Here is a 26,025-nt window from a genome sequence, read left to right as displayed (position 1 = left end):
AGAGCACCAGACTCCAGGGAAGAAGTCCACGCTCAAGGATTGGTGTCTGTGGCTAGCTCATAATTACAATCAGGATAATAATAACAACAATAGGAATTCCCGTCATGGCTCAGGATCCACGAGGATGCAGGTTCGACCCCTGGCCTCGCTCAGTGGGTTAAGGATCTGGTGTTGCTGTGAGCTGTGGTGTAGGTCGAACATGAAGCTTGGATCCTGCATTGCTGTGGCTGTGACATAGGCCAGCAGCTGTAGCTCCCATTGGATCCCTAGCCTGGGAACTTCCATATGCCGCAGGTTCGGCCCTAGAAAGCGGGATAATAATAATAATAATAACAACAACAACACTAGATACCACTGATTGAGCTCCTATGGATCAAAAAGCTCTTAGGCAGCATTTCTTAGCATCACTTTTCTCTTTTTTGCAGCTGCTACTGTGATGGCCAGTGCTGCATGGGATTTGATCCATTTCCCAAAGGTACAACCTGACAGTTTCTCACCTCAAATATGGGCATGGGTCACCTTCGTCCTCTCCTGGGATTGCCCTGTTGATGCCACTTAAAAACCTTGTTCTGCACCCACCCAAGTGCAAGCAAGTTGGGCTCCCATAGATGGACTGTTGACCACTGAAGCCACTGAAGACATCCTTTCTGTCTCTTTTCTGCTAGATGGTCCTGAGACACAGCTTGCATGGCCCAAGGGCTCTCAGTGATGCCACTGTGATTAAGAACCATGGGGCTGCTTCTATAAATTATAGCCAGATTCCTGTGGCTACAGTGGCTCCAGCTAGAGGATTTCTTAGCATGGCTGGTGGGGAGCCAGTCTCCAGAGCAGGGTCTCTTTAGAACAAGAGGTTCCCAGAAAGTGGTGAAGGCATCAGTTTCCATAGTGAAGATGGGGGTGGGGTTTCCATTGTGGCTCAGCAGAAACAAACCTGACTAGTATCCATGAGGATGCAGGTTCGATCCCTGGCCCCAGCATTGCCTCAAGCTGCACCTTCAGCCTTAAAAAGAAAAAAAAAAAAGATCTAGGTGAAATATTATATAGGGGCTGATACCAATTACTCTAACAATGGGCTTTGGAGAAGGCACTTGCTTTCTTTTTAAGGTCGCACCTGAGGCAATGGAAGTTCCCAGGCTAGGGGTTGACTCAGAGCTGCAGCGGCCAGCCTACACCGCAGCCACAGCAACACCACATCTGAGCCACATCTGCCACCAACAATGCAGTTTACGGCCACGCCAGACTCTTAACCCACTGATCAAGGCCACGGATTGAACCAGAATCCTCACAGAGACAATATCAGGTCCTTAATCCACTGAGTCACAACAGGACCTCAGGGAAGGCTTTTTTTGGTTTGTTTTTGGTCTTTTTAGGGCCACTCCCATGGCATATGGAAGGTCCCAGGCTAGGGATCTAATTGGAGCTGGAGCTGCCAGCCCACGCCACAGCCATAGCAATGCCAGCTCTGAGCTATGTCTGTGACCTACAGCACAGCTCACGGCAACACCGGATCCTTAACCCACTGAGCAAAGCCAGGGATTGAACCTGTGTCCTCATGGTTACTAGTCAGATTCATGTCTGCTGAGCCACGACGGGAACTCTGAGAAGGCATTTTTAAGTAAAATAATAACAACAGTAGCTAATCCATACACGCCTGCGTGCCAGACACTAAACTACTAATTTACATACATTAGCTCATTTAAGTCTCAGCAAACCCATAACATCAGTGCTATTACTGCTATACCTATTTTACTGATGAGAACACTGAGGCACATGCAGGCAGTGGAAGGACCAACCTCCTCTTCACCAAAGCTGTAGTAAGAAAGGCATAAAGAGAACAGAAACATCTGAATCCTGCAGTGAAACTGAGGAGAACAAGGTCTCCAGGTCCTCGTAGGATGTCAGATGAAGCAGTAAGGAGACTTGGAGAATGAGATGTGACTTTTTGGAAATGCCTCTGCTTTCGGTGGCATGGTATTCCCCACCTCTCCTCTCAGAAAGAGGCTCCATTGGAGTTCCCATCGTGGCGCAGCGGAAACAAATCCGACTAGTTTCCATGAGGATGCGGGTTTGATCCCTGGCCTCGTTTAGTGGGTCGGTGATCCAGCATTCCTGTGAGCTGTGGTATGGGTTGCAGACACGGCTTGGAACCCATGTGGCTGTGGCTGCGGCTTAGGACAGGAGTTGTGGTTCGGATTTGACCCCTGGCCTGGGAACTTCCATATGCCATGGGTGCAGCACAAAAAAAAAAAAAAAAAAAAAAAAAAAAAAAGGCTGGATTTGGTTTAGCTGGAATCAAAAAGAGGTAATTTGCTTCACTACCAAAAAGGCTCAGACCTGCATTCTTGAATTTCTGAGAATGTTGTCTATTTACCGCTGTTAAGTGTGGAGTAGATCAAACAGTACATTTTTGCTCTGGTATGCACACCCTTTTGCTAATCTTGGGGTTGGACTGTGTAGTTCCTCCAGAACTTTCTGCACCAAAGCCTAATGAAATATCAGGTCTCAGGGGGGCAGTATTTTTGGAGAATTTTATGTCAGCATTTGAGTCAAAGCTCCCACAAAGCCTCTGAAACCCCAGAAAAATAAAGTCAGAGCAGACCTCAGGTGTGATAACATCCATCTCCAACATGACTTTGATGCTGAGCCTGGAATTTATTTATTTTTTTTTATTTTTAAATGTTTTTTTTTTTTTTTTTTTTTTTTTTTTTTTTTTTTTTTTTTTGCTTTTAAAGTCTGCATCTGCAGCATATGGAAGTTCCCAGGCTAGGGGTCGAATCAGAGCTACAGCCGCAGGTCTACACCACAGCCACAGCAACATGGGATCCAAGCCGAGTCTTCGATCTACACCACAACTCATGGCAATGCCGGATCCTTAACCCACCCAGCAAAGCCAGGGATCAAACCCACATCCTCATGGATCTTGGTTGGGCTCATTAACCGCTGAGCCATGAAGGGAATTCCTGAGCCTGGAATTTATTACTTGGTCATTCATGTTGGGAGGAGCACTACATGTTAACACATGGAGGGAAAACAGGTTGAAATAATCTTTTTTTTTTTTTTTTTTCCCTGCCTAGGCTACCTGCAGGTCCCTCTTCTTCTGGCTTTAACTAGCAATGATTTTACCCCGCGGTCATAAAGACGGAATGGCTAGCATTGGCTAGAGACAATGCTAGCGTGGAAACATAGGAATATTATATTCCTCTATTTCCCTTTCAGTCGTATGTGGCCTCAAACTGGATTCCAGCGAATGCAAGCATGGTGGAGAGATGCCGCTTTCAATCCTGCACATAAAAGTCTATGTATATTCACCTGCTCTTTCTCTCTTTTTTCTTCCACTTAGCTGAAAGCAAAAGACTCCAGTCGGGTGGAGCCCATGAAGAAAGGAGCTTGACCCTTGACATTGCGTGGAGGTGGAGGCCCCCAGGGGAGGCACCTGCCCCAGGCCAGGCTGCATTAAGACACTGAGATCTGGGGTTGGTTGCTCATTCCTGGAGCTTAGCTCACGAATGCTACCAAAGCAGGGATGCAATTCCCTGCCAGCCCTCTTGCCCCCAAATCTCTGCTAGATGGTCGGTGAGCAGGCATGTCTCTTCTGCTGGTACCCATGGCTCACCAGTCTTTGCCCCATTGGATCACAATGCAGGGGAAGGTTTTAGTGACATAAAAGCAGCATCCTGTGGAATGAGCTGAGTTTGTATGTAACTGTGATTATTTATTTCCCCTTGTGTACGGGGGAGGGATCTCAGAGAAGCAGCCTGCAGTACTCCAGACCTTTCTCTTTGTTCCATCCAATGCCCTTTCAAGTCCATTGAGTTTGTTTGGTTTTGGTTTGGAGGCCTGAATTTTTTTTTTCATTTTTAAAAGTTTTATTGAAGTATAGTTGATTTGCAATGTTGCGATAATTTCTGCTGTACAGCAGAGTCATTTAGTTATACATGTACACACATTCATGCTCTTTCAGATTTTTTTCCCCACATAGATTATCACAGAATATTGGGTAGAGTTCTCTGTGCTATATGGCAGGTCCCCATTGGCCAATCATTCCATACACCTCAGTGTGCCAATCCCAACCCCCCAGTCCATCCCTCCCTCCACCTGGCCCCTTTGGTAACCATGAGTTAGTTGTCAGAAATCTGTGAGTCTGTTTCTGTTCTGCAAGTTCATTTCTATCCTTTTTCAGATGCCACATATGTGTTGTATTATATGATGTTTGTCTTTCACTAACTTCACTTAGTGTGATAAACCATAATTTGAAAAGATACATGCACCCTGATGTTCATTGCAGCACAATAGCCAAAACATGGAAACAACCTAAATGTCCACTGACAAATGAATGGATTAAGATATCGAACACAATGGAATACTACTCATCCATGAAAAAGGATGAAATAATGCCATTTGCAGCAACATGGATACAGCTAGAGATTATATTATCAAGTCCATTGAATTTTGTCCTCATCCTTGGTTCCCTACAAAAAAATGAAGTGCCACCCTTCAAGTCCCTTAAGAGTTTGTAAACTGGAGTGCTGTAGGCTTTCTTTAGGCTGACAGGGTGTGGATTCTGCTATCCTGGGGAGGGAGAGGTCAGGGTCCCTATGGATGTCCTTCTATCTCCCACAGATGACTGTGGCTGCCTTCCTCGCAGGCTTTTCTATGAGGCCCTGCTCTACAGGGAGTGTTGCCTTCTCTCGGAGACAACCTTGCACTGGCTTGTTGGAGAAAAGCATGTTTTTATTTATTTATCTATTTTTTTTTTGTCTTTTTAGGGTCATGCCCATGGCATATGGAAATTCCCAGGCTAGGGGGCAAATCAGAGCAGCAGCTGCTGGACTACACCATAGCCACAGCAACACAGGATCTGAGCCACATCTGCCATCTATACCACAGTTCATGGAAACACCAGATCCTTAACCCACTGAGTGTGGCCAGGGATCAAACCTGGGTCCTCATGGATACTAGTTGGGTTCATTACCCCTGAGCCACTGCAGGAACTCCAAGGATGTTTTTCTTCATAGGAAGTTTTGGCCTTATTGTTTTACTGAGCAGTGACCCCTTGTCACTATTGTATGGGGCCCTTGGCTCTTGTCTGGGCCTGGATTAGCTCATAAATCTCCCTTTTTGGTACTCCGAAGACATGATACTTCTTCTTTTTGGGAAGGTGATTCACAGGTTATTTGACTCTTTTGGGGGGGGAGCCCCAAATTATTTCCACACCCTTCTCCCAATTACATGTACCCATGTATACACACACACACACACACACACACACACACACACACACACACACACACACACACACACAATTCCCAAGCACAGCATACCAGGTGCATTCCCACCTTTTGCATTTGCTGCTTCTTCTGCCTAAGACACTCTCCTCCAGATCTCTGCCTGGCTTGCCCCCTTTTTCCCTTCAGGTTGTCACTCAGATGTCATCTTCTCAGGGAGGTATTCCTTGACTATGGTATAAAAATTGCATTCCCCACTCCCAGCGTCCGTATCTCCTTTCCCTGCTTGATAGAACTTCACAGGACTTGTTTGTTTGTTTATTGTCTGCTTTCCTTAAACAACATATAAGCTCCAAGAAAACAAGGTTTTCATCTGTGTTGTTTCCTTCTCCCCCCCACCCCGCCCCCCGCATCTAAAACAATGCCTGGAACAGAGCAGATGCTCAAAAGGTACTTGTTGAATGAGTTAATGATCTCCTTTTATAGGTAGAGAAGAAATATCTCAGAGGGGGTTATTAGCTACAGAGCTAGAGCATGTCAAGAAAGATGTCAAACCCAGGAATTTCTGCTTCAAAGCACGTTTATTTTCTGCTCTGACATCAGACTCCAGGCACGTGAGATGTGGCCTCAGGACAGTTCTATGGGACGATGGAGCCAACAGAGAATGTTTGCTCTTCCTCACTGTGCAGCAAGGAGCTGACTGCTCCAGGGGCCGTGCATGCGTTGTTTGCAGGGCTTCTGTTCTACCTGTGGAGCTGTTTACCTCCTCTGCAGCTTCTGTGGTCTTTGTGGATCAAACCCTTTGAGCTCCCTACTTTCAGATTTTGCCTTTGGGGTTTTCAAGCCATGCTGAACTCTCGTTAATGCTTTTTTTCTTTTTCTTTTTCATTTTTTGGCCCCCCCGTGGCATATGGAGTTCCCGGCCCAGGGATCAGCTCTGAGCCAGAGTCTCGACCCAAGCCACAGCTGTGACAATGCCAGATCCTTAACCCCCTGCGCCAGGCCAGGGATCGAACCCAAGTTCCAGCGCTCCGAAAATGCCGTCAATCCTATTGCACCACAGCAGGAACTCCTGAACTCTCATGCTTGCTGGGACTGGGTCAGGTGTTCTGTGACCCTGTTGGCAACCACACCTCTAATGGGCATACTTTCTGTGCCTTCCTTTCTCAGGTGGCTCCCTCAGAGGAGGTGGCTTATGATAAGCTGCTCACGTTTTGCTGATCAGGGCTGCAACTGCTACATTCACCTTACCTGGAGCCAGAAGCCTTTCCATGAAGTATTCAAGTCTTGCCTTAAATCACTGGGGGCTTTATTTATTTATGTATGTATTTTTAAAATTTTATTTATTGATTGATTTTCCACTGTTACAGCATGGGGACCCAGTTACACATACATGTATACATAGCTTTTCCTCCCATTGTCATGTTGCGATGTAAGTATCTAGAAGTGGTTCTCAATAATGCTGATACCTGTATCCATCCCCCAGAGACGCTGATGCAGTTGGTCTGGGCATTGTGATTTTTAACCCCCACTCCCTGCCCCCATCCCCACCCCGGGTGATTCTACAAGTGCAGCCAAGGCAGGGGATGTTGCTTAGACTGGCTATGGAGCCTCTTTCTTTCTTTCTTTTTTCTTTTTGCTTTTTAGGGCCACATTGTGGCATATAGAGGTTCCCAGGCCAGGGGTCCAATCTGAGCTACAGCTGCTGGCCTATGCCACAGCCACAGCCATGCCAGATTTGAGCCTCGTCTGGGACCTACACCACAGCTCACGGCAATGCCGAATCCTTAACCCACTAAACGAGGCCAGGGATCAAACCCGCATCCTCATGGAAACTAGTCGGATTTGTTTCCGCTGCGCCACGATGGGAACTCCAATGGAGCCTCTTTCTGAGAGGAGAGGTGGGGAATACCATGCCACCGAAAGCAGAGGCATTTCCAAAAAGTCACATCTCATTCTCCAAGTCTCCTTACTGCTTCATCTGACATCCTACGAGGACCTGGAGACCTTGTTCTCCTCAGTTTCACTGCAGGATTCAGATGTTTCTGTTCTCTTTATGCCTTTCTTACTACAGCTTTGGTGAAGAGGAGGTTGGTCCTTCCACTGCCTGCATGTGCCTCAGTGTTCTCATCAGTAAAATAGGTATAGCAGTAATAGCACTGATGTTATGGGTTTGCTGAGACTTAAATGAGCTAATGTATGTAAATTAGTAGTTTAGTGTCTGGCACGCAGGCGTGTATGGATTAGCTACTGTTGTTATTATTTTACTTAAAAATGCCTTCTCAGAGTTCCCGTCGTGGCTCAGCAGACATGAATCTGACTAGTAACCATGAGGACACAGGTTCAATCCCTGGCTTTGCTCAGTGGGTTAAGGATCCGGTGTTGCCGTGAGCTGTGCTGTAGGTCACAGACATAGCTCAGAGCTGGCATTGCTATGGCTGTGGCGTGGGCTGGCAGCTCCAGCTCCAATTAGATCCCTAGCCTGGGACCTTCCATATGCCATGGGAGTGGCCCTAAAAAGACCAAAAACAAACCAAAAAAAGCCTTCCCTGAGGTCCTGTTGTGACTCAGTGGATTAAGGACCTGACATTGTGAGGATTCTGGTTCAATCCGTGGCCTTGATCAGTGGGTTAAGAGTCTGGCGTGGCCGTAAACTGCATTGTTGGTGGCAGATGTGGCTCAGATGTGGTGTTGCTGTGGCTGCGGTGTAGGCTGGCCGCTGCAGCTCTGAGTCAACCCCTAGCCTGGGAACTTCCATGTGCCTCAGGTGCGACCTTAAAAAGAAAACAAGTGCCTTCTCCAAAGCCCCTTGTTAGAGTAATTGGTATCAGCCCCTATATAATATTTCACCTAGATCTTTTTTTTTTTTTTTTCTTTTTAAGGCTGAAGGTGCAGCTTGAGGCAACGCTGGGGCCAGGGATCGAACCTGCGTCCTCATGGATACTAGTCAGGTTTGTTTCTGGTGAGCCCCAATGGAAACCCCTTTCACCTTGATCTTGCGTGCATCTTCAAGGGCCTTTGGCTTTGCCGTGTCTCTGGCACACTCCAAGATATTACAAAGGAAGCCTCCCATGTCTCTTTGAGACTGAATGGCATTATCCCAAATTTGGGGTTCTTTGCAGAGAATTTCCTGCTTGGGCACCAGCCAGTCTCATCTGCTTCTGGACTGGGTTTCTGGGTCTGGTACCATAGTGGTATGCGCTCCAGGGGTGGCTGTGACTACACCTGCCACACTGGGAACCCCTAAGGCAGTTCTATGGCCCAGCTTTGTGCCCCCAGGAGGGACTCTGGATCATGTGTCTACTGGTCCAAGGCTTGGTTTTCTACTCTTCTTGCTGCAGGCCCAGGCGTGCCTGTAGACGGTGCCAGCCAGCCTGTGGAAGTGGTTGTGGAAGAGGGTAGTGGGATCCTGAATAGAGGGACCAGCATTGGCAGGGCCTGTGTGCAGAGAGCCCAGGATCATGGGCTGGCATAACCGAGCTATTTGGTTCAATCCCATGTACAAAGATCTCTCAGACCTGGACTCTGGAAGTTAGTTCTGGGAGCCTGGGGTGCAAGTGTCCACATGTGCCCACAGCCTGAAGTGGGTCAAACAAGGGTGCCCACCTCGGGGAGAGACCACAACCAAAGCGAGGCAGGTAGGACAGTAGTTGTCCCCATCTGGAGAGACTGGTCCAGGGACCCGTGTCTGTAGACAAGACGGACGAAGTGATCCAGACACCACCTCAGCCTCCTGGACCTATTGGCCAGGGGTGGGAGCAGACTAACTATTTAACAAGGGTAGCCGTGTAGGGTGACCTACAGGTGACTATGGGCACAAGTCCCAGGAGACCCAGCTTCATGCGGGACTCCCGGGGCAGCCACTTCCCTTGATTGTGACTGAAGGCTGTCGGGCCACCAGCGTTAGTTTCATGACCCCATCCTGCACACAAGGGAATGGAGGTTACCATGCTCGTCCTGAGCTGGGCCTCGGGGGGCTGTCTTTGTCCCAGGGAGGAGAGATTTGGCCACATTGTTTACCCCTGTGTCTCTAGGGCACAGGGAGGTACATGGCCTTAGCAGGTGCTTTGTAATTATTTGTTGAGTAAGTGGATGAATGCATGAGCTAATAGATGAATCCCAACAAAGTGCAATGATGGGGAACCCAGGTAGGTGGTGGTACCCAGACATGCCACAGGGAACTGGCAGGTAGCAGGCAGTGTTGTAAACAAGGTAAGCCAAAGCTTCAGTGCTCAGAATTTCTGGGCTGGAGTTTGCATCAGGGACCAAGATGGGGGGAAAGCAAAAAAAAAAAAAAAAAAAAAAAAACCACCCAAAAAACCAGAACCCTTGGAGTTCCCATTGTGACTCAGTAGTAATGAACCTGACTAGTATCCGTGAGGATTCGAGTTTGATCCATGGCCTTGCTCAATGGGTTAAGGATCTGGCATTGCTGTGAGGTTTGGTGTAGGTTGCAGACATGGCTCAGATCCTGTGTTGCTGTGGCTGTGGTGTAGGCCAGAAGCTGCAGCCCTGATTCTACCCCTAGCCTGGGAACTTCCTTTTTTTTTTTTTTTTTTGTCTTTTTTGTCTTTTCAGGGCCACATTCCTGGCATATGGAGGTTCCCAGGCTAGAGGACTAATCAGAGCTGTAGCCGCCGGCCTACGCCAGAGACACAGCAACGCAGGATTCGAGCTGCATCTGCGACCTACACCACAGCTCATGGCAACACCATGTCTTTAACCCACTGAGCGAGGCCCAGGATCGAACCCACAACCTCATGGTTCCTGGTCGGATTCATTTCCACTGTGCCGGGATGGGAACTCCAGCCTGGGAACTTCCATATGCTGCTGGTACCACCCTAAAAAGACAAAAAAAAAAAAAAAAAAAAAAAAAAAAAAAAGATGAACAGAGAGCGAGTCCGACGAGTCTGAGGGAATCATGGCCTAGGACCTGGGTAGCTTTAGGCCTGTGGATGGGGAGTCAGTGGGCCCAGCAGCTGGGAATGGCTGCCAATGGAGGCAGGGCTGACACAGTAATGAAAAAGATGTATGGTCCATTCAAAAGAGAGCTAGTTAGTGAATAAATTGCTCTGGAAGTGGAATATATCTGAGGTGGATGCAGAATCCACAGGCTTAAATCGTAGATCACATCCTGTTTTCAAACACATTTCTCTTGGTCGACAATTTCACTTATTCTGCAGATTGTGCCTGATTCAAGAGCCATAATTCCTGCCAATGAGTCTGGAGCCATGTCATTTGGATTCCCAGATTGGGTTTGCGTATTGCAGCTAAACAGCCATCTCTTCATTAGAGGAGCTGTGATGTTAAGATGCACGTCAGCACAGCCACGGTGACAGACATGAAACCCCAGGTCTGGCAGGGTCTGCCCCAAGCAGAGCTGACTTTGCACTCGGCAGGTCCTATCCACACCTGGTGATGATGTCATCTCATGTGTGGCCTTCTGCTTTGGAGGCAGGTGGGTGCCTGAGGCTGCTGGTGTGCTGAGGGGGCAGATGGAGGGTCCAGATATTAAGGGTCATGTGTGGTACCAAGGACAGCTGCCTCCACGTTTCCCCAAGCCATTGTTCACAAGGACCAGCAAAGGGCAGAGACATTGGGATGCCATGAAACCCAGGCGGATCTACCAGGGACCCTGGGTGTTGGTAGGAGGCAAGACATCTACAGGGATGGGGAGCTGGTTGGGTCAGGCTTCGTGAGGTCCCTAAAGGAGACATGCACAGACAGGCTGTAGTAATGGGGGTTATTCTAGGTGCAGGGGAGGGTGTGGGGGAGCAGCTCAGACACCTCCTCAGCTGACACGCACATTCCTTCTGGGTCTGGAGTTTCTGGAACTGGACCAAGATGCCAGGTTCCTAGAGAAAGAGCTCAGTATCTGGGGCTGGGTAATAGGATGTTGAATGGACTTGATCTCTTTTCTTGGAATTGGAGTAAAAACCCAAAGTTGAAATCAATAGGTGCTCTACATCCCCTGGTTTCTAAGAGGGACCATCTTGGGCATCCCCACGACGTGGCACTCACACACAGCCGGTCTGCAGAAGCAGGAGTAAGTGGTCTCGGGGGCTGTGAATGGTCAACCCAGGGCAGAGTGCTGCAGCTTCCCCTTTCCCTTGTCTTGGGGTGGGGATCGGTGTGGGGGTCTATATGCTGCACCTGCTAAGTGAATGGGATGCCAAGGCCATGGCGGGGTCCCAGAAAAGGATGACGGCTGTCTCATCCCATGTGTTTAGTTCTTCCTGAAATGACAATTCTCAGCCTGTCACAGACACACTGGTTAATTCAGTAGGGTAACAGATGGGGCATATGAGCTCAAAGTTATGGTTAAAATTTTATGAAGATCCATTGGCTTCGCATGAGCAAACCACAGATGTTATTGGTGTATTTTGATGAGTAAAACAGACACACATACATACACACATACACACGTATACACACATGCATACATTGATTCATACATACACATGTAATACAGACATACACACACACGTATACACACATACATTGATTCACACATACACACGTAATACACATACAGACATACACAATACATATATACACACATACGCACACACAAACACATACATACATATATACACACATAATACAGTCACACACATGCACACACATATACACATACACACATAATATATACACAACACATACATACATACATAAACACACACACATAATACACACACATATACGTAGAAGCATACAGACACACACACCCCGACACACACACATACATATACACACATACTCCATTTATACACACACATATACACATGCACACTTTTTTTCTTTAGATGATTAACCCCTGAGGCAGAACCTGTATTTTCTTTTACCCCGGTAGCCTGCTTGCGTTGAATGCTTAGAAACAATCTCTCAAAGAGACGAGGCTTGTTGATTTATTCCAGGTTCTGCTTCCCTCAGAGCACCCTAGCCCTGATTGACTTTCAGCACGAGGGGACCCACAGTGACAAAGGTGTCTGTGCGCTTCCCAGGTCACAGCAGCTCCCTCCTTCCTGTGCCGAGTGGCAATGGCAGCCAGCCTCAAGGGAGCACGAGGTGCCATCAGAGGCTTCCGGCTTTGCTTTGAGGCTCCCCTGCTCCATCGCAGCCAGCCCTCCACGGCTTTGCTTTGAAGCTCCCCTGCTCCATCGAAGCCAGCCCTCCACAGAGTGTGCTCCTGGGCTTACGGTGGAGCTGAACCAGGAGACACTTCTTGGCAACCAGCAGGCTGCCCCGAGGTGGCCTGTGTCATGCTGATGACAGCTTTCTTACTGAACCTCAGGTGCTTGGATTCCACTTCCCTTAGGATTCACCTTCTCCTGGAGAGCTCCTGAGTACTTCATGTAAACAGTCATTTGCGTGCCTGGCCCCACCGATTCAATAGATTGACCCATATGGATAATGGCAGCTATGTTTATTGAGCACTTACTATATTCCAGGTGCTGTGTTGAGCATTTTGCACCTTTCATTTGATTCATTTCTCAAGATAACCTTGTCGGTCATGATTCTTTTAATTGCCAGTTACAGAAGCTCCAACTAAAACCAGCTGAAACAGAACAGGCAATTTATTGACTTCCCTACATAACTGAAAAGTCCAACCGCAAGCACATGGTGAAATTAAACAACAAAATAGCGATATGGTTACTTCTGGGTGGATCTTGGAGACTTTTCTTTTTTCAGCTCTATATTAGGTATTCGTTTACTCCAGACATTAACTATTTCTATAATCTGAGAAACATTATTGAAAAGGATCTTTTTTTTTTTTTTTGTCTTTTATCATTTTAGGGCTGCACCCGTGGCATATGGAGGTCCCCAGGCTAGGGGTCTAATCGGAGCTACAGCTGCCAGCTTACACCACAGCCACAGCAACGCAGGATCGGAGCTGTGACTGCAACCTACACCACAGCTCACAGCAATGCCGGATCCTTAACCCACTGAGCAAGGCCAGGGATTGAACCCACAACCTCATGGTTTTCACTGTGCCATGACGGGAACTCCTGAAAAGGCTCTTGTAGATCATTCTCCCACATTGTTATTTGATCTTAAAATCAACTGGGACTCTGTTTTCTGGACTATGGTATCCCCAAAGGCAGAGACTATTTCTTACGTGTCTTTGTAGCCTTTTCCTTGCTTTTTAAATTTGTGCTCAAGGATATGTGTAAAGTGGGTTGAATTCAAGTGTCTCATAAAGGGAAGCTTTTTGCTGTTTCAGTCCTTCCAGAAGGCAGACGATAATAAGAAAGCAGTTTCCACTTGATCCAATACATGATTTCTCAGGACAAACCATGTAACCTTAAATGGAAGTAATAATCCAGGTTATTGTGAAGCTCAAATGAGTTAGAACCCTGTGTGAGCTGTAACACTGCACACCTGACCGTTGGTAACGGCTCGCGTTTGTGGAGCCTTCTCATCCCAAAGCCTCTATTCAAGGTGAGTCATGTCTCTTTTCCCACGTTTTCTAGGAACCATCATTATCTCTTGATGAAAAGAAATGGTGGAGGTGAGAGAGAAGGTGAGAACATCGGTTTAGGACACGTTATGAATCTCCTGCTGTGTACACACCCCACACCCATATATCCTACTCTCAGATTGTCACTCTCCTGACAGCTCATTCTGGAGAGCTGGATGGACCATCGGGCTCAATAGGTTTAAGACTGAGTCCAGGATCGTGCATCCTAACGGGTCCTCTTGAACCATTCTTCATCTCAGGGCATGGCATCTCCATTAGCCTCGACTCTTCTTTTCCTCTTGCCTTGTATTTCAGCCACTGCTGTGATCTGTCGGCTTCACCTGCTCCATGTGCCTGGAATTTATTCTATGCTCCTTCTTTGCCACCATGACCCTGGTCCAAGCCATCATCATCCCTACCTCCTCCTTGATCTTCCTGGGGAAAGGTTTGCCTTCTTCCAGCTGGACACAACTTTGGTCATGTCGCCTGCTTCCAATTGGACCTAGCTCTGGTCATGTCACCTGCCTCCAATTGGTTTTAACCTGCCTGCTTAAAAGTTTTCAGAGGCTTCCCTCACTCTGAGGATAAAGGCCCATCTTCAACAAAGCTTACAAAGGCCCCCCTGGAAGGGTACCACTTTCTCCATCTTCATCTTTTGCCCCTTGGCTCTTTCAGCCCCTCCCCCACGAGCTGTCTTACTGGGCCCATCGCCTGCCTCTCCATGTGCTGGTCCCCAGGATGGAAGGACGTGCCTCTATCTTCCAGTTAATGCTTCTCAATATGCATCAGCTCCACTGTCACGTCCTCAGCATCCATCTCTCATTTCCCTGCCTCGTTTCATCTGCCTTCTATAGCATCAGAATTCTGGGTGTCTCCTTCTTTGTACTTACTCCAGTTCAATTTTACCTTATTTGTTGAATTACGTGATTACTAGCTGTCTTTTCCACGAGCCTGTAGGCTCTATGAGGGTAGTGACTGCGTCTCTTTTCATTCACTGTTGTGTCCCCAGCACCCAGCAGATGACTGATACACAGTATTGAATGAATACACACATGCATGCCGGGCACTGTGCCAGGAGCAAGGGATACAAAGACAAATCCAACGATGATGCTGCGCTTATGGTTCTCATAGCCTATAAGCGGATACCCAGGTAGATGGATGCTCTCAAGGGATCTGCAGAGACTCTCCAAGGAACTGTTTGATAGGGATAAATATATAAAGACAGGAATGGAAACAGGCCCTGTCACACCAATGTCAAAAAACACCAACTTGCACACACAAACACATACACACACACACACATGCACACTCAGCCTATCTATATGAAAAACAAAAAAATTATATGAAAAACACTGCTCTTGGAATCTGAAGCCCTAGATATGAATCTGAAGCCCTAGATATGAATCTGAACTCTTTCTCTTTCACTTAATAGCTTTGAGACCTTGTGCAAGTCATTGATCCCATCTAAACCTCTTTCTTTCATCTTCTGTAAAATGGGTGCTTCGTATTGACTGCAGGGACCACTATGAGACTTAATAAGATGTGTGTCAAGGTGTGTGGATTATATGGAGTTCCCGTTGTGGCTCAGCAGGTTAAGAACCTGACTAGTATCCATGAGGATGCAGGTTTGATCCCTGGTCTCGCTCACTGGTGAAGGCATCCAGTGTTGCTGCAAGCTGTGGTGTAGGTCGCAGATGTGGCTGGGATCCCACGTTGCTGTGGCTGTGGTGTAGGCCAGTAGCTGTAGCTCCGATACGACCCCTAGCCTGGGAACTTCCATATGCCACAGATGTGACCCTAAAAAGACAAATAAAGTGTGTGGAATGTAAATGGACATCATGAACCTCTGATTGTTGAATTTCTCTTACTTCTGATCACATTGAACCCCTATGATTTACCATCCCACCGAAGACAAACTTTCAGAGGGTGAGCGCCCCGTAGGAGACACCTAGGACAGCTAGGAGAACTTGACCCTGCAATCACCTGTGACCCCTGGAGAGGAGGTGGAGGCCTTTTTGAGTTCAGCCCATTCAGTGGAGTTGGGACACACTGTTTTTGTTCATTAGCCCCAGTCTGGCCAATCTACCCAAGTTCGAAGCAGAAGAAATAAATTTCTGCCCCACCTCTGTCCTTGTCCCTCTCGGTGGTTTTCCTTGAACCATGAATCACGAAGCTACATTCAGAGCCTCCCTGACTGCAGTTCTCATGCGCAGGCACTTGGGTCTCCATGGCCAGGTATCCAAGCATCCTGCCCTCTGCTCCCTCGTCCCCCAGGCCCACCTTTCCCCAGGGTGCACCTACCTGTCTTGCTGTTAACATCGAAGGACAAATGTGGTTCTATATTTCAAAGTCATCTGGCAGATCTGATTAATTTTGGAAATGAACAACACAAAGATTCATCACAAACTTTCAGGTATGAGCGGCCATAAACAAAACCAGAGCATGGAGCTCTATTTATTTATTAAAACAGTAAATTGAAGGGAAATGGGCTATTTATTTTGCACGATGTCTTCCACAGAAGTAATTGGCTCATTAATCACACTCTCACCATAGTCACGTTTGGAAGGTCAGGCTCACAAGGGAATTGAAACGGGCTGTGTTTACAGCCCTGGCAGCACGTGCAGCCCCATGAGGCTGGCTCCTGGGGGCCTGGGCCTGTCCGGGGGAGATTCTGTATTGCACAAAGGCAGCCAGGCAGCAGGAGGCATGTGGCATAGTGATTCTGGCCACAGACTGGCAGCCAGGGGTGGGGGGTGTGTGTTCAAATTCTGGCTGCTATCACTTGCTAGCTCTGTGACCTTGGGCAAGCTGTTGAACCTCTGTGCCTTGGTTTCTTCATCTATAAAATGATGCTAGGAATGGTACCTACTTTGTAGGGTACCACGAGTTCAAGTGCTTTAGCAACACACTAGTTCAGTGGGTCAGGTTTGGTGTTGCTGTAGGTGTTAGTTGTATTTATTCCTTTGGTCCAGGTTGGGCGCTCTGGAGTCAGTGGAAGCTTGGAACGTAAGGTTCCTGCGGGGGTCCCATGACTCCCAGAGAAGCAGAATCGTGTAGGAGAAGCTGAGGCCAGGCTCTGCAGTCAGCCTCCCTGGGTCCAAATCCAATCTCTTTTACTAGTTATCTGTTCGTACAGAAGGATTTGATGGCTCTGTGCCTCAGTTTTCTTAACTGTAAAATGGGGGTGATAATAGTGCTACCTGATTGGGTTGTAATGAATATGAAGTGAGAAAATAAAAGGAAAGTACTTATGCCTGGCTGTGGAAGTAATCAAATGTTAATTGTTATTATTATCATTTTTAGACTGCCTGACCTGTGATTTTTCCCCTAGAAGCTGAGCATGGCCAAGGTGAGCTCAGCAGGTAGAGCAAACATGCTGAATTTCAGTCCCTTCCCTGGCAGGATGGGGAGGTGGCCAGACCCCCAGGGAAGGGCAGAGGAAAGGGTGCTCACAGCAAAGGCTACAGTCACAGTGAGGCTGGAGGGTCCAGGCTGTTTGGGCAGGTGACAGCAATGACCAGGGGTTTGGGTCTAGGGGGCAGGGCATGGCAATGTGAGTAGGTGGCCTCTTGGCAGTCGCTCCATAGACAATGAGGGGCTCCAGAGCACTAACCTGGGGGGCTGGGGCTCACGGAGAGACTCAGGGAGCCTAAGTTGGGAGACTTCTGGAGCAGCCCAGGGGCGTGGGGTGGAAGCACAGGATGGAAAGGCCACATGTGTGACCTGTGTGCAGGCCTCCCCTCCCTCCTGCCCTCTGCTTCATTGCTCTTGCCCCTGGAAGCTGGAGCCTCAACCCACACATCCCTCCAGGCGGCCATGGCCAACCACACACATTCCAATGGACCAGATCTGTTTGCGGGTCCAGCACGACAAGGTCAAAGGCCCATCTAGGCTCTTCTAGGCATTGATGGAGACCTACTCCCGTCCCCCACAGGGGGGTCAGGAGGGGCTAAGACTATTCAAGGAGGCCTGAATCTTGAGGAGGCTAGAGAAATTGGAGGAAAGGCTGCCGAGGTCCTCCAGGGGTCCTCCCTTCTTTTAATTTAATTTAATTTAATTTAATTTAATTTAATTTAATTTAATTTATTATTATTAAAGTATAGTTGATTAACCATGTTTCATCAAGTTTTGTCGCACAACAAAGTGACCCAATCACACACATTTCCCTGTGCTGTACAATAGGAGCCCATGGCCCATCCATTCCAGCCGCACTCCCTTCTCTTTCACGTCAATGAAAGGAATCCTTAACTGGAAAGCACGTGGTATGGTCAGTTTTTACGCAGGGGGCGTTTGGAAACTGGGGGAGAGGGTGAGCCGGGTGGGGGAGGCAGCCGGGTGGGGGAGGCAGTCGGGTGGCGGGGAGCCTGGGCGAGGCTGAGGCGTGCTGGTTATTCCCGCTCTCTGCTCTCCTCCAGCCTGCTCTGTGAGTCAGGGGCTCCTCGGCAACCCACCTCCGCTTGGGTTGGGCCAAAGGGAGACTTTCTTAGATTATTTGACGGCAGCAGGAGGAAGTGGAGGTGTTTTTCCCTCGCCTCAGCCCTGCTAGGAAAGGCTCCCTCTGTGCTGTTAGGGGTTCCTCCCTTTGGTGCAGAAGCCCGTTGGGCAGCCCACTTCCAGGGTCGCAGCTGTCAGGGAGGTTGGGAAGCACCCTCCCTCTTTGTCCCATTAGTTATGGGAGAGGGGACAGCTTCTGGTCCTGCTTCTCCTTTGGGTGATGGCCTTACGCTGACCACACCGTTGGAGAGCTGCTGTCGCCCTCCTGAAATGCTCTTCAATTACACACCCCCTCCACTGGAGGGCACCATCTGTTTCCCGCCCAGGTCCTGCCTCATACACTGAGGGTTTTACCTGCCCTATTGCAGGAAGGGGTCAGGTCATACCAGGGGCCTGTCCATGGCTATGACCTGAAGATGGACCAGGTGCAAGTCGGACACCTTAGGGGAGCAGAAAGCATTGCAGAAAGTAACTTCCATGCTTCTCTTTGCTTTGGGATTCATTGCCTTGGGGTCTCCCTTTAGTAGTGCAGTCCCTTTTGGAAATCCTGACACGCACCTCACAGAGGAACCCAGGGTGAGATTTGAGTGCAAGCTTCAGATGGAGCACAAAGGGAGCACAGTGCCTCTTAGGGCTGTTGGAGGGAGGCAACAGCAGGAACTGGAACATCCCCTAGACGAGGAAGGGGGAGGGTGGGAGAGGGTGTGGGGAGGGACCCGGAGGGGGGACAGAATCGACTACTGGGCTCAGTTGCTTCCCTCACCAAGAGCAGCTCCTCCTGGGAGAAGGTTCTGTGCCATGGGCTAGATTCTGGGTGTTTTCTACAAAAGAGCTGTGTCACAAGCAGTCTGATAAATAATTTGCTGGGCCCAGTGCAGAGTAAATATACAGAGCCCCTGGCTCAGAAACTGTTAAGAATTTCAAGGAGTTTTTGTTGTGGCTCAGCGGAAATGAATCTGACTAGCATCCCTGAGGACGCAGGTTTGATCCCTGGCCTCGCTCAGTGGGTTAAGGATCCAGTGTTGCCGAGAGCTGTAGTGTAGATCACAGACACGGCTCAGATCTGGCTTTGCTGTGGTTGTAGTGTAGGCCAGCAGCGACAGCTCCAATTCGATCCCTACGCTGGGAACCTCCATCTGCTGTGGGTGTGGCCCTAAAAAAAAAAAAAAATTGGATGCAGAAGCATGCCTGCCAGCTGCTTGTGTGCACAGCAGTTATAGAGATTGTGTGTGTGTCCACACACTTGTGAGGGTCTGTGGACGAGTGGATTCTGGTGTCTACAGTCTTTACATCCTGCCGCAGTCAGTCTTGTTTGTTCTAAAGAGCAGGGAAGAGATCCAGCAGCAGGTGTGTGGGTTGGGTCTGGGGTGGGGGGGGCTGTCTGTCATCCTAGCCTGTGTCATGGCCACATTAGGTCACCGTCATGGTGGGCCTGCTGCCTCATTCATCAGCACCTTTCCTCTGCTCACTGTGATTTCCTCCTTCCAACTTCAGCAGGCACAGACACTGGCTTGCGCAGCTCCCCAGGCTTGTCTCTATGTGTGGCCGTGGCTCCTGGCCTTCTTACCAACTGATTCTTTTTTTTTTTTTTAGGGCTGCACCCACGACATATGGAGGTTCTCAGGCTAGGGGTTGAATGGGAGCTGTAGCCGCTGGCCTATGCCTCAGCCACAGCAATGCCAGATCTGAGCTGTGTTTGCGACCTACACCATAGCTCATGGCAACACTGGATCCTTAACCCACCGAGTAAGGCCAGGGATCAAACCTGCATCGTCACGGATGCTAGTCAGATTCATTTCTGATGAGCCATAGCAGGAATTCCCCAACCGGCTGATTCTCCGTGTGTGTCACAGTGCCAGTCTGCAGGCAGAATCTGATGGGCCGGGCTCACCTTTTTGGGTCAAGTCATCCGTCATTGGCCAGCCTCTGGACACCTGCACTGGAGTCAGGTTGAATCAGTTGTGGAGGAAGAGTGCATGGTCATGGTATGAGCAGGGCCACTGCTGAGGCCATGTTTGGGACAGTTTTCCTTAAAAGGGTGTGAACACAGAGGGCCATGATGAACATCCCAGGTCTGGATGCACCAAGTCCCTGTCATCTGCTCCGTGGCCACACCTCTGCCTGTGGAAGCCAGGACAGTGGAGCTGCCTCGTAGGCAGGACTTGCTGGGCAAAGTGGGCATCAGTGGAGACAGCCTTCTGGGGCCTGGGGTCTGCTTTTCACCATCTTCCTCTGCTCCCCCTTTATGGGTTGAATTGCGCCTCTTCCCCCAATTCATATGTTGAAGTCCTAGTACCTCAGGATGTGACCTTATTTGGCAATGGGGTCTTTGCAGAGGCACTGAGGCTAAGACAAGGTCATTAGGATGGGTCTGAATCCAATGTGACTGGCGTCCTAATAAGAAGAAATGTGGGGAGTTCCCATTCGTGGCTCGGTGGAAAGGAATCTGACCTGGATCCATGAGGACGCAGGTTCCATCCCTGGCCTCACTCAGTGGTTGGAGATCCGGCATTGCCGTGAGCTGCAGTATAGGTTGCAGATGAGGCTCGGATCTGACGTTGCTGTTGCTGTGGTGTGAGCCAGCGGCTACAGCTCCGATTCGATCCCTAGCCTAGGAACTTCCATATGCTGTGGGTGTGGCCCTGAAAAGACAAAAAAAAAAAAAAAAAAAAAAAAAAAAGAAAGAAAGAAAGAAAAAAAAAAGAAATTTGGAAACGAGACACACACGTTGTTGGAAGACATTGTCAAGAGACAGAGAGGATGGTATTTACCAGCCAAGAAGAGGGGCCAGTGCTCGTCTTTCCCTCACACAGCTCTCAGGGGACCAACCCTGCCAATGCCTTGATCTGGGACTTCTGGGCTCCAGGACTGTGTGACAACACACTTCTCTGGTTTAAGCCACGTCTTATAACGTCTTATAATGCTGTTATAGATGTTCCAACAAAGAATATACCCGCCTGTAGGACACCAAACTAATATATCTCACCTCTAGGACATCCGGAGAGAGAGAGGGGGGACTGGGGCTATAGCGGTCCAGCCAGGAAGCCAGGCCTCCTCACACCCTGACTCAGCCCTGTATCAAAGGCCCCTGACCTGGGTGCTTTGGACACTCAGCCTCAGACTCACTGCAGGAGGAAGCATGCCTGAGGCTGGTGCCTGAGCAAGGTATTTACCATCTTTGGGGAGACCCGCTGGAGGCTTTAGGCCAGGAAAAAAAGTCTGATCATATTTGCATTTGAGAAAGACCCCTTGAGAACTGCCGCGTGGAGTGGGGAAGGGGTGAGGGGGAGGCAGGTCATCTGGAGCAATGAAGAGGCCGAGGGAGGGGGTTCCAGAGCTGTTAAGAGGGCATCACAGCCCCTGATATACTGACAAGACAGGGGGTGGGGGTCCAAGATGCAGGGGTGTTAGAGGTGAGGACGGCTCTGGCTGGCCCACCCGAGGAGGGTGGTGCTGGTCACCAGGCGAGCCTGGGAGGAGAAGCGATTGGTCTCTTTTCTGTACATCAGATCAGCGTTGTCCAAGGGACAGTCACCCTGCTGCCCAGGGCCCATCAGCAGCGAGCCACTGGGCCTGCGGTACAGAGGAGAGGTCCAGGCATCCATGTGGCTCTGATGTCACTGTGTCCAGGGGTCCATGGCGGGGAGCATTGTGCAGGAGGAGAGGGTGTGAGCTGCTTATCTCAGGAGCAGAGCTGAGACTTGGGTTCGGAGGGCGGGGGGCAGGGATGGGGGCAGGGATGGGGACCAGCCCACAGGGAGGGAGGAAGGACATGGGAGAAGATGGCCATCCACGAGCCAAGGAAAGGAACCCAGCTTCAGCTCGGGGAGGGACCCGATCCAATTCTCCTCCCCAGCTCTTGGAAGGGACCAACCCAGCTGACACCCTGATTTCGGACTCCCAGCCTCCAGAACTGTGAGCTGATGTCGTCTAGAGCCCCCAGCTCGTGGCGCTTTGTTATCCCAAGAAACGAATGTATAGTGATGCCTGGAAGGAGCAACGTCTTAGCAACTGTGTGGATACTTGCTGTAGGCTCGTAGCCTGAGCCGTGGGCAGCTTTGGGAGGTGAAGGTGGTGGCTTTGCGGGGGCAGTGTGGTCTGAAACCCAGCAGGTGACACCCCAGTGACCGATGAGCAATCCTGACTTCTCGGGATGAAGGACAAAGGCTGTTCCCTGGAGAAGCCACCTGCGGCAGGAAAGGCAGAGGGAACCTCCTCTCTGGGGGTGGCTCTGAGGCCGGGGTGCCCTTCCCGCTACCCTGGAGCCTCACAGGGAAAGCGGGCAGCTTGCACAACAAGCTCTCTCTGTCCGCCTGGGCTTAGAGCCTCCTTTCTCAGGGATATGGAGCAGTGAGGGCAAACAGGGACACATCTTGGGCTACAAGAATTCCAAGTTCAGAGGAGCCAGGCCTGAGCCTCCACCGAGCTCTGAAGGACTGCCAAAACCCTTTCTTAATCAATAGTATTTATTGTCAGTTATAAATATTTTCCACATGTCCCCTATTTACAGTTGCAAAATAGTTTATGATAGTATCCCCTCACCCACCGTTCAGCATCTTTCTATAAACTCCATGAAAATTGAATAGGAAATAAAAAGCTCTTTGGGGGGCCTACTGACCTGGTTCCCCAGACTCCAAACAACCCCCCTCCCCACGGACAGCAGACAGCATTGCAGCAGGTGCTACACAGTAGCAAAGGGGGCGGGCGGGTGGCTCCTGGTGGGGTCAGGATGCCAGGCTCCTCAGGACGTTGGTGATGCTCCAGTGTTGGCCTGAGCATCTCTGCAGCACCAGCTGGAAGCCAAACTCTGCATCGCTGTTCTCCTGCAGCTCCAGACAGCGCTTAGACTTGCGGTTCTGGATGGGGCCTCCCTAGGAGCCAGGAGGAAGAGTGGGGTCAGAGGGCCTGGGGGAGCCTCAGGCTTAGTGGCTGGTGGGGCAGATTGGTGTGTGCAGGTGCCTGGGAGGCTTCGAGGCAGCGGGAGGTCTGGGGTCAGCGTTCCCACGAAACCTGAAGCCACCAGCATCTCGAGGTGCTAGTCTTTGCCCTAAGACTGAGCTTGTGCCTCTGTTTTCTTCCTCTTCCTTGCTGGACAGAGGACGGAGATGCCCCACCCAGGTCCCTTCTCCCTGGCTGGGGTGTGGCATGCTGGCTGGTTCCTGCATCTCCTACTCTGGGAGCTGAGTCCTGCTCCCCATTACCATGGGCTGGGCCCTGTTGTGAAAATCCTAGTCCTTCACCCTATGATTGGCTGAATTTGAGCATCACCAGAGGCCCGGGACCATTTTCTTTTAGGATCGATGCCTCCAGCCGGACCTCTGGTGTCGTCAGTGCTCCAACCACTCCCAGGCTCTGGGCCCTGGGCTGCCTCAGCCCTGGATATACATAGCTTCGCTCCATGCTACTGATGACCCAGAATGTTCTATCACTATGCATGCTCAGTTTATACCAAAGCCCCTTGAAAGAAGGGATATTCTGTTTCCCACAGCAGCCCCAGAGTAGCAATGAATCCCCCAGTTTGTGCTTTTAGTGAAATTCTTGCAGGCCCTAGACACTCTGGGGCTGCTGGTTGGCACCTGGGCATCAGCCTGGACTGTGTGAATGTCTCCAAGTTATACCAAAGATATGCTCAACTGGGCTTTGGCCTCCCAAGCAGGCAGGTCCTCATAAGTGGGCCCTGTAGCTTCATGATACTTGAGTATATGTCAGACTTGCCTTCCCGCCAGAAATGACTCCTCCTGTGTTTCCCATCTCAACAACAACCAGGAATTTCCACTGACACTCCTGCCTTCTCCCCAGCATCTGATTAGGCACTGAGGCCTGCCAGTTCCGCCTTCCTCATGACTTGTGACTCTCCCCTTATCTGCATTCCATCATACTTGCCCTGCTTTAGGCCACTGTCTTCTGCCACCTGGACCACTGCCTCCACCTCCTAACTGACCCCCTTCCCACCTCTGGAAGCAGGATTCTGCAGCCCGCCCCCAGCTGCCTCCCCAGTGCCCATCCCAGTAAACAGTGCCCAGTGAGAGGGCGGCGTGCACCTCATCTGCAAGGAAGCCATCCCCAGTCCGCCAACACCATCCCCACGGTGACCACTGACACCTCAAGAGAACATTGAGACTTGTGGTTATTCACACAATGGGATACTGCTCAGCATTAAAAATGAGCAGACCAGGGAGTTCCCGTTGTGGTGAAGCAGAAAAGAATCTGACTAGTACCCATGAAGATACAGGTTTGATCCCTGGCCTCGCTCAGTAGGTCAGGGATCTGGCCTTGCTATGAGCTGTGGCCTAGGTCACGGACAGGCTTGGATCCCAAGTTGCTGTGGCTGTGGTGTAGGCCGGCGGCTGCAGCTCTGATTCGACCCCTAGCCTGAGAACCTCCATATGCTGCGGGTGTGGCCCCAAAAAAGAAAAAAAAAAAAAAGAGCAAACCAGAACTCCACTCAATAAGGATAAATCTCACAAATATAATGTTAGCAGGACAAGCAAGACAGAAAACACACTCACAGTTCTACCTATATACACTTTCCAAACAGGCAAAAAAAAAAAGATCACCGTCTTAGAGTCCATAGAGGGGTTACCTTGGGGTGGAGAGTGGGGGAAAATGATTGACTGGAGGCAAGCGAGGGGCTTTTGGGGGGGTAGGGAGGGTGCTACTTGCTGATCTGGGTGGTGGTTACATAGGTGTTGGCTTTGTTTTAAATGATTGAGTTGAACATTTATTTTTGTATGTATGTGTTTTAAAAATCTGTATATGTGTTATTCTTTAACTTCAAAAATGTAGAACAACTTGGAAAACTAAAAGCAGAATCACCATTTGATCCAGCAATCCCACTCCTGGGCATCTATCAGAGAAAACCATGACTCGAAAAGACACAAGTACTCCAATGTTCATTGCAGCACTATTTGCAATAGCCAAGACATGGAAACAACCTAAATGTCCATCGACAGAGGAGTGGATCAAGAAGATGTGGTACATATACACAATGGAATATTACTCAGCCATTAAAAGGAATGAAATAATGGCATTTGCAGCAACATGGATGGACCTAGAAATTATCACGCTAAGTGAAGTCAGACAGTGAGACACCAACATCAAATGCTACCGCTTACATGTGGAATCTTAAAAAGGGACACAATGAACTTCTTTGCAGAACAGATACTGACTCACAGACTTTGAAAACATTATGGTTTCCAAAGGAGACAGGTAGGGGGGTGGGTGGATGGTCTGGGGGTTTGGGATGGAAATGCTATAAAATTAGGTTGTGATGATCGTTGTACAACTGTAAATGTAATAAAATTCATTGGGTAATTTTAAAAAATGTAGAACAGGGAGTTCCCGTCGTGGCACAGTGGTTAACAATCCGACTAGGAACCACAAGGTTGCGGGTTTGATCCCTGGCCTCACTCAGTGGGTTAAGGATCTGGTGTTGCTGTGAGCTGTGGTGTAGGTCACAGATGTGGCTCGGATCTGGCATTGCTGTGGTTGTGGTGTAGGCCAGCAGCTACAGGTCCGATTAGACCCCTAACCGGGAACCTACATTTGCAGGCGGGTGTGGCCTTAGAAAAGACAAAAAGACCAAACAAACAACAACAACAAAATGTAGAACAAAATCCAGCTCCCTCTGAAGGGCCTTTGGGTGAAGGAGGCAGGGTGGCAGCCTGGGTTAGGAGTGTATTTATGCATGTGTTGGGGAGGGGTGTGAGATTCCCAATTTCCCGTGTGTAGGAAAGGGCTGCTGGACCACAGACCTCCTCAGAAGCATCTGAAGGAGAAAACAGTGCCTATCCCTGTGCCCCCACCCCAGCAGCTCCCAAGGAGAGCAAGGACCCACCGCTGCTC

General features: G+C 49.4%; 1 protein-coding gene across 1 annotated transcript in view; it reads right to left on the bottom strand.

The window, feature by feature from the left end:
- GALNT18 (polypeptide N-acetylgalactosaminyltransferase 18) overlaps positions 22,629 to 26,025 on the bottom strand; it is a 367,881-nt gene continuing 364,484 nt past the window's right edge. Inside the window, exon 11 of the mRNA XM_005661126.3 lies at positions 22,629 to 23,051. Coding sequence (XP_005661183.2) covers positions 22,905 to 23,051 — 147 coding nt within the window. The 3' untranslated portion in view covers positions 22,629 to 22,904. The remainder of the gene's footprint in view (positions 23,052 to 26,025) is intronic.

Source organism: Sus scrofa, chromosome 2 (assembly GCF_000003025.6).
Source record: "Sus scrofa isolate TJ Tabasco breed Duroc chromosome 2, Sscrofa11.1, whole genome shotgun sequence".
Classification (NCBI taxonomy): domain Eukaryota; kingdom Metazoa; phylum Chordata; class Mammalia; order Artiodactyla; family Suidae; genus Sus; species Sus scrofa.
Note: the sequence above shows the minus strand (reverse complement) of the source record. Positions and strands in the feature narration are given on the sequence as shown.